We start from the raw sequence: 9,794 nt of genomic DNA on the forward strand, positions 1-9,794 counted from the left end.
CAAAATGTACTTTATTCAAAAATAAAATTACTTAGTGAACTATTCAATGACATTCAATCTGTTCCAGATATTTCCTCTACATTCTGTACATTTCCACACTTACAGCCACTCACATGGTACTATGTTGGGTCATCTTTACACACCATTGTTGAGTAGTAAACTCCCTGCCACCCGACCCCTCCCACTCCCACGGGAGAGGAACCCTAAACTGTGGTCCTTCCCCACCGGGCCCTTGCGGTGGCTGCACCGAGTTTGAGTGCGTCCCTCAGCACGTACTCCTGCAGCCGAGAACGTGCCAGTCGGCAGCATTCCCCCACGGACATCTCCACGTGCTGGTAGACCAAGTTTCAGGCACCGAGTTGATGATCTGCCAGCAGCACCAGGTGTTGGCAAACAGTTGTTTTTTTTTAAAAACAAAATATACTTTATTCAAAAATAAAATTATGTACAATAAACCATTCAATTGTTAAACTGCAAAGAAAATAACAAACATTGTAATCTAAAAATTAAACAGTTGGATCTAACAATCTCCTCCCTTTGATTCCTCATCACATTTAGAATCATTACATCTGAAAATTCAGAGGCAGAAAAACTTTTATCTATGTTAAGTATAAAATCAAAAAGTACCCTGTGAGGAAATATCAAAGGGTATACTGTATATTCTTAAAAGTATTCATAAAATTGTGTCATGGTTATGCAGATTAGATGCACCTATGTGGGTTTGAACTATTCTATTGGTGATTGCCTTAAGTAAAAATTACGTAAATTCTAATAAGGCGTATTAGTACTCATTGTATGTAGGGAAAATTGGCAAAAATATAATAAGAACAAATAATATATTAGAATAAGCTTCATGATGTCCTGGTGTTGTTGACTTGCTTGAAGTCTTTTGGCTAGTTAGTGATTTGCTCACTGTAGGCACTTGGTCAAAAGGTTACTAGAATGTTAACCATAGTAATTGTTGTTGTCATTGGGTACCACTTTAGCTCACTTGCAGTGGCCAGCGTATATCTACTTGTTTTAACCTTCTACCTTCACTGCTGAGTTGGTATTTAACAACACTTGATGGGGACCTTCCCGTTCAGCTACCAGTAGTTCCTTGTGCGGTGTCCTAATCAGGACCCACTCCCCAGGAATCAGGGTGTGACCTCAATTAGCTCAATTGCCTGCCATAATGTGTATGTCAGCCTCTCTGAGATTGAGGGCTCCCAGCAGTAACACAGGAAGCCCTGTTACCACCTCAAATTTTCTTGCTTGGAGTTGCTCTGATGCTACGTAAGACCGTAGGAAGAGCCATAGAGGTATGCCTTCCTCATGATACTTAGTCATAGAAAAATACAACTCGCAACCAGCCCGTCAAGTCTGTGCTGAGCCATTTAAGCTGTCTACTCCCATCGAACTGCACCAGGACCATAGCTCTCCATACCCCTACCATCCATATACTTTTCCAAATTTCTCTTAAAACGTTGAAATCAAACTTGCATATACCACTTGTGCTGGCAGCTCATTCCACATTGTCACAGCCCTCTGAGTGAAGAAGTTTCCCCTCATGTTTCCCTTAAACTTTTCACCTTTCACCCTAATTAGTCCATGTCTATCCAAATACTCACATGTCTGGTCCCATAGAATCAGAATCACTGGCATGTGATGTGAAATTTGTTAACATAGTACCAGCAGTTCAATGCAGTACATAATATAGAAAAAAATAAAGTAAATCTTATTCAGTATACTTCATACAATATACGTATATTGAAAAGATTAAAGATCGTGCAGAAAAGTTTTTTTTTAAAAAGTGAGGTAGCGTTCACAGGTTCAGTGTCCATTTAGGAATCGGATGGCAGATTCCTGACAATACTTTTCAATAACTTTCCCACAACTGATGTCAGGCTCACCAGCCTGTAATTTTTCCTGGTTTATTTTTAGAGCCTTTTTAACAGTGGAACAACATTGGCTACCCTCCAATCCTCTGGTATATAAAATTGTCGCTAAGGATGATTTAAGTATCTCAGCTAGAACCCAGCAATTTCTACACTAGCCTCTCGCAGGGTCCAAGGGATTACCTTGTCAGGCCCTGGGAACCTAACCACCCTAATTTGTCTCAGGACAGCCAACACCTTTTCTGTAATCTATATAGAGTCCTTTGAAGCTAATGCTGCTTTGCTTCACTTCTCTAGACCCTGTGTGTGTCTCCTGAATAAATACAGATGCAAAAAATTATTTAAGATCTCCCCCATCTCTCTTGGCTCCACACATGGATTACCATTCTGATCTTCCAAAGGACCAATTGCAATCTTTTTGCTCTTAACTCATCTGTAGAATCCCTTGGGATTCCCCTTCAGCTTGTGTGCTAAGGCAACCTCTTGCCTTTTTGCCCTCCTGATTTGAGTGTTTTCTTGCATTTCTTGTATTACATAAGCACCTCATTTGTTCCTACCTGCCTATACCTGCTATGCACCACTTCTCTTCTTCCCCTCCCCCCCCCCCAAACCAGGGCTTCAATATCTATTGAAAACCAAGTCCCCATACACCTGTTACTTTACCTTTTATTCTGACAGGCAGATGCAAGCTTTGTACACTCAAAATGTCACTTTTGAAGGCCTCCCGCTTACCAAATACACTTTTGCCAAAAAACACCCTGTCTCAATCCACGCTTGCCAAATATTTTCTGATACCATCAAAGTTGGCCTTTTTCAATTTAGAATCTCAGCCCATGGATCAGATGTATCTTCTTGCATATTTACTTTGAAACTAATGGCATTGTGATCACTGGATACAAAGTGTTCCCCCACACAAACTTCTGTCACCTGCCCTGTCTCATTCCCAAATAGCAGATCAAGTATCGCACACCCTCTCATTGGGACTTCTACGTACTGATTAAGTAAACTTCCCTGACATATTTGACAAACTTCATCCCACCCAGTCCTTTTTCATTATGGGAGTTGCATTCGATATGTGGAAAGTTTAAAATTGCCTACTATAACAACCTTTATAATGCTCCTTAAAACAGTGTCCTATCTCTCTGCAAATTAGTTCCTCTAAATCCCTCACATTGTTGTGTGGATTATAATATAGCCAGATTAACATGGTCATACCTTTCTTATTCTTCAGTTCATCCCATAAAGCCTCACTAGACAAATTCTTCAGTCTGTTCTGAGTGAGCACTGCCGTGACATTTTTCCTGTTGGTTACATTCATATATTTAACTTGTTCTGATGCTCCGGATGATGTAGGCAATGACAAAAGAAACATTCATTGTTCATCAGTTGACATAGTTCTTCCCAGGGAAATGATCAGAGTCAATGTGACATGGCAATCCCCATCTAGGAATGTAGTTCTTCATCAGAGTTTTTGTTGTGTGTGTGGCAATGGCCGTCTTGCTGGAATAGCTTCCACACATCTTGAAAACTGACCATACGGGGCAGGAACATTTAACCGTGGTAGCTTTTCTGCTGTTCAAGGATTTGTTTCCTGGCATGTCATTGCATCTTTCAAATGTTTGTCAAGCTTGTGTACTGAGCTTTGGATTGCAGAAGATGATCAGATTTCCCAATGGCAGTGGAATTCAGTTGTGTCCTAGGGAGTGTATCTGCTATGGCAGATAAGGAAGCAATGTAGTTGGAGCTACTAGTCTATGACAAATGCCTTATCTCCATGCTCCATCACTGGTTCTGGATGGAGAATTGTAGGAAGTTAAAACACTTTTCCTGGCTAGAGGATTGAGCTTGCATCTCTAGAATATTTATTGAGGTACAGCATGGAATAGACCCTTCGAGCTGTGCCACCCAGCAGCCCCTGATTTTAGCCCCTAGCCTAATCGTGGGACAATTTACAATGACTAATTAACCTACTAACCAGTACAATTTTGGAACACCTGGAGGAAACTAACGCATTCTGTGGGGAGGGCATACAGACTCCTTACGAATAGAGTTGGACTCTGGCCCACGCTGTAGTAGCATGGCCCAATCTTGTATGTCCATCTGTGATGGAGTTCAACTTCATTTCCATAATTCCAGTTGTTGGGTTCACTGCAGATGTTCTTAGTGGTACTTTCATTTCTCTTACTCCTTCCTCTGGTGCCCTCTTTGCAGTTTCTGTGGCATTGCATTATAGGCATTTTGGGATAGCTTTTACATTTGAATACAGCAACTTCTGATGTCACTTGTATGCCATACACAAGCTCTTGTTCTATGCCATTCTTGATTGGGGTTCCTGTAACCATAAGAAATCCTCTTTGTCTCCATAAGTATCCAAAGTCATGAACAACTCTAAAAGTATAACAAGAATTGGCGTAGATATTAACTGATCTTCCTTCTGCCTGTTACACAACGGCATCAGGAGCCAAGCTTCCTGATGTCAGCACTTCAGTTCCCATCCAGCTATTGAGCTCCTCTCTAAGATTGAGGAGCTATCAGTGTATAGAATCAGATCTGGGCTTGATAAAGATATGTTCTTTTGTAATAATTTGCATCTTCATGGCATGTTATTCTTGTACAGTCATGGTCATCATGGGCATACAGACGATAAGAGTGGCTGGATTCACTGGGTTTGCTTGTTGAATTGTAGCTTTTATTCAGTATATTGGGATTGGGAAGTCATTATGATCTCCCTCAGTCATATTCTAGCTCGGTTAATGTGACTAAAGTGGTCCAGTCAATTTTTATAAGACATAGCAGAATTAGGTGATTCGACCCATCAAGTCTGCTCCACCAATTTTGGTTGTAGTTTTGTTTGGGGTGGGGGTATGGGGGAAAAAGGGAACATTAGCTGTTTTTTAAAAAAAAAAATCTGACAGCACTTTAATTGTATTATCTTCTGAAATTTTACTGAGAATTGTACAGATAGTGTGAAATGTTTTGATCAAAAATTGCTCATTTTATACTGTATGATAACCTTGCACAGATGAAGACCATTGCAGTGTATTGATGGGGTGCTGCTGAGGCATAGTGGAGTTGAGTGTGCTTTAACTATCCTTAACCTGACCTGGAATAAGAACGAGCTATTTACTAATAATAATGTCCTTTTTCTTAATAAACATCCCTTAAGAAGGACAGGGATAGATGGGGACTTGGAAATATTTTAGTGAGATACTCTGTCAAATTCGTTTCAGCATACTATGAGCAAGAACACAAATTAATTTTCCTTCCCAGGGCAAGTTGCTACTTTGATCTTCTCAGGTTCCTCTTAAGAGGGATAGTTTTCTCCCTATTCTGCTTCTAGCAGTAATGAAACATCTTTCTTAACACTTACTCATTTTATTCTCTTTTCCATCCCACCAGATTTCATGGATTGGATTTGACACTGACTCCTGAAAGATTGGTGACATAGTGCATTCAAGAGATCTATTTCTGATGCAGAATAAGTCTTCAGTGTAATGGTTTCTGATGTTAGGATGTGGAACCTCTTCGAATTTCAATGCTCTTATGTTATAGAAAATTTCTTTCCAATATGTGCTCAATTCTGAGATTGTTCTTGCTGTAAGCAAACCTTTAAAGTCCATATTGTATGTAAAAGCAAACTAATACTGATGATGCACAAAAGGAGGGTTTTTGCCTCCAGTGGAGTACTATCTGGTTCTCATGACGTGGGAGGTTTTATCTGGATTGGTGTAATCTTGAAGAAGTATTGACAACAAAGAAAGAGTGCAGGCCCCTACCGTTTTCCTCTTGCCCTCAATCAAAACCAACACTAAACTTAATGTCCTTCCCCCACCCAGACCCCATTGCTTTAGAGCACTACAGCACAGAAACAGGTCCTTTAGCCCATCTAGTCCATGCCAGCCTGATCCCCAGCCTAGTCCCATTTATTTGGATCATGGCCCTCCTTGCCTTTCTCATCCATGTAGCTATGTAAACTCTATTAAATTTTGTTACAATACATCCACATCCCCCTCTTCAGGCAGCTCATTCCACACTTTAATTACTGTCTGAATGAATAAGTCCCCCATATAGCGATAGCATTTGTAGAAACATTTGTAAGAATAATTGTCAATGTTAAACAATGTTACTTGCCTTTGTCTGGGTTGGGTGCATTCAGTATGTTTTGTTTTTGCACTGCACTTTAGATGTGGAGAATGTCATTTGCCCACAATTATGGTAGTTCAGGATCGGTCTTGGGGAGAGGGAAACATGATGCTTTTTTATTACAATCACTGCAGGTTTCACTGCTTTATGGGTTTGCTAGCTTTTGTTGACCATTAACTTTAACTTGCCACCTTTTGCCATCATTTCTCCAGTGTGCCTACATGTGCATTATGGTTGATGCACAGTTGCCTCAACTGTACTGTTTCTTGGTTCAGGACTTGGGCACTAACCCTCGACTAAGGGAACGTTATATTGTCTTTTGGATGATATGACAACCTGAGGCCCCATTTGCCTCCATGGATGGATGCAAAGATGTTTGTTTGCGAGGGGGGGGGGGGTAAGTGAAGAAGAAAGCAGGGAATTCAAAAGACTTTATACGTCTAAGTAACATAAATTTCCTTTATTTACCACCAAATGTAGTTCTAGGTTTTGTTCACTGGTGGTTAACTAGGCTCATGACAGAAGTACAGAGTTTCTTTGCATGTGTTGGAAGAGGTTTCCTTCAACTTGTATGGATAGTTACAGATATTCCACAACAAACCTGTGTTTTAAAAACTCTTTTCCACATAAGCTAATAGTACCATCAGAGAGGTTGTGTCTTTTGCTGCTGCTTATACATATTCTCTTTCAATATTTTTATTAATATTATATAAATTGCATGGATATAAATACAAAGTTCATTAGGATACAAGTAATATGAATTACATCACATTTAAATCACATTAATATGATCACAGTATTCCATATCCCAGATCAATCATGTAGAAAAAGATTGAATTATGAAATAAAGTAAAATGGTTGTATTTTATTTTTTTTAAAATCTACCCCCACTACCAAAATGAGCTGGTTGGTGGGGAAAAAAAGGAAAAACAACCTTACCACATAATAATAAAGGCTCAGAACCATACTTTAATAATAGTTCGAAGATTATGTAAATAATTCAAAGGGTCCCCATAACATTGGAAAATCATGTTTAGAATTAGAAATCGCACAATGAATCTTCTCTAGATCAAGGCACAACATAATTTCAGATAGCCATTGGGCGGGGCAGCCTCCTTCCACTTGAGCAAGATTACCCTCCTGGCCATAAGAGACATAAAGGCCAATGCCAGCAAATTAGATGGCTTCAGTTTTGTAATACTATCTTAAAGAATACCAAACATGGCAGTCAAGGGATTGGGCTTAAAACTGACGTTGAAGAGTACAGAAAAAGTTTGAAATACATCTTCCCAAAATTTTTCAAGGCTTAGATATGTCCAAAACATATGAATTAGTGTGGCCACTCCATTAGTACATCTATGACAGTAGGGGGAAATATCTGTAGAAACAAGAGAGCTTGTCTTTAGACATATGAACTTTATGTCTATGAACTGCTTATACATATTCAACCCTAAGGCTTGTTTTAGGAGATTAAAACCCAGTAAGGCAGCATTGATGAGCTTCTCATACTAAAAGTAAGGGCCACATTTTCTGTTCCTTTTTAAAACTCATTACTTTATCATGTCTTATGATAGATTATAAGAAATCCTAGAAACAGATCTGTACAGGAATTATGTGCTCGGATCTTGAGATCAAGAGGAAAGAGTTGGAAAGTCCTCGAGCTGTACCTCTGAGTTAGGAAGTTTTAATTAATAGAGAGCTCCAAGTCCTAACCATGGCTGAATATGTAGTACTCTCGGCTCTGTGTCGATTTCATCTTACTCGAGAGATTTGCACACCAAAAACAAAACAGGCTGGCATTCCAACTGCTGTGCTCTCGGAGTACTGCATTGACAGTGGCCACCTTTTGGAAGAGATGTTAAACCACAGCTCTGTCTGTCTGAGATGGATGTGAGAAATCTTATGAGACTACCTTGAACAACATTGGAATTATCATTGGTGTACTGGCAGATATTTTCTCACAATCTACTCTTCTGAAGAAGGTGTATAGTATTATTATGGCACAGCTTTCTGAAGCTTGCTCTGAACAAAATGGCTACCACATCTCTTATATCTGAACAGTGCCTGTGCTTCAAGTGTATTTTACTGTCTGTAAAGCACTTTTAAGTTGGTCACCTTTTTAATATGGCTGATAATTGTGCAATAGTTTCTCTGCTCCAGAATTTTGGGGCAATAACCTTTGATTATCCTGAAAACAAGGATTAAATTCTTGTTTTAGAAGCCGTGGATATTATTTAAGCACTTAATTCCTTATGCTATACAAAACAGATTTAGCTGGATTGGAATTTAGATTCATCTCTATTTTCAAAGGGCACTTAAGGTACTGAGTAACAGTAATGATTAAAACCAGAATGCAAAGAGCAGAAATAAAGGGCATCTTAGTGCATTGGAAGAAAATGTGTGGTGGTGTATTCCACCAGAATCGGTGCTAGGGCCACCACTGTTCACAATAGTGGTTTAGATTCTGGAATCAAAAGTATACAACTTGAAATATATGTGATATTGAGAGAACAATTACTAATGAAGAGGACGACAAAAAAATTGTTGGATATTAATAAACTTTCAAAATGGGCAAATTATTGGCAACTGTTCAGCACATAAGTGTGAAGTCATACAATTGTGGGACGAATAGGGAGGTCACTTGGCACATATGACATTTGTGGAAATGGATGTAGGGAAGAGTTTGTGAATCAGAATTCTGAAGATATTTGAGAGAGCAGCAAAACCCTTAATACCACTGGCACTGCCCACAAATTGTACACTAAGTACTACAAGAATATCAGTTGGATACAACAGATGCTTAATTTTAAACTCTTCATGAAGCACAGCTAAAGTATAAACATAAATTTCCATGGGTTGCTCACTGGAATATTTGAAGTTTGGTTCACTCTGTACTTACAATACATTGCAAATTAGATGGGATACTTAAAGCAACTGAATGTACCTTGGTACACTGACCTCATTGCAGGTTACCTTAAATGTAATTGAAAGCTGTTGTGGAAATGACTGATGTACTCATTTTTTTGATTTATACACTTCCCTTCAGTTTCAGTGGAGCTTTATATAGTTAATGCTCCATAAGGTGTTTGTACCTTGTTTGGTGATCAGTTCAAGAAGTTGTTTTTGTATCCAGATTGCACAGCTAACCTTCTATAGGACATAATATTTTGGGATCTTTGCAGACCCAAATTCCACTTGCATTCTTCCCCAATACACTGTCGAGCTTCTCAAGTAGTTCAGTTGCGATCTTAAGTTGGGTGGGGGAGAATGAAGTGCATTATAAAGTTTAGGACTCTCCTCTTTCACTCTCTAAGCTTAAATTCATTATGTTCAGTAGTAATGTCCACCATGTTTCCAATAACACAGAGCAAGTATGACTTTCTGAAGGCAAATGCAAAGCTGTCATAATTTTAAAGTATCAGTTGACCAATGCTATGCAGTATGTCCCTACATGTATTGTGATTCTATTGTTTTGTTCGGTTTATTGAATACTACTGCTGTATTTTTCACAATTTGATTAGTAGAATAAACCAATTTCAATGCTGCTTGTATCGTTTATCACTGGAACCAAAACTAAAAGTAAATGGCAAATATAGACATAGACACAGAAACCCTACAGCGCAATACAGGCCCTTCAGCCCAAAAAGCTGTGCTGAACATGTCCTTAACTGAGAAATTACCTAGGGTTGCCCATAGCCCTCCATTTTTCTGAGCTCCATGTACCTGTCCAGGAGTCTCTTAAAAGACCCTGTCATCTCTGCCTCCACCACCGTC

General features: G+C 39.2%; 1 protein-coding gene across 5 annotated transcripts in view; it reads left to right on the forward strand.

Annotated features, from left to right (window-relative positions):
• Positions 1 to 9,565, forward strand: part of LOC140741287 (signal transducer and activator of transcription 1-like) — a 102,521-nt gene extending 92,956 nt beyond the window's left edge. For all 5 annotated transcript variants that reach the window (XM_073071308.1, XM_073071312.1, XM_073071309.1 and 2 more), the window contains one exon: positions 5,277 to 9,565. In XM_073071308.1, coding sequence (XP_072927409.1) covers positions 5,277 to 5,296 — 20 coding nt within the window. In that variant the 3' untranslated portion in view covers positions 5,297 to 9,565. The remainder of the gene's footprint in view (positions 1 to 5,276) is intronic.
• Positions 9,566 to 9,794: the final 229 nt, after the last annotated feature.

This window comes from Hemitrygon akajei, chromosome 18 (assembly GCF_048418815.1).
Source record: "Hemitrygon akajei chromosome 18, sHemAka1.3, whole genome shotgun sequence".
NCBI lineage: Eukaryota > Metazoa > Chordata > Chondrichthyes > Myliobatiformes > Dasyatidae > Hemitrygon > Hemitrygon akajei.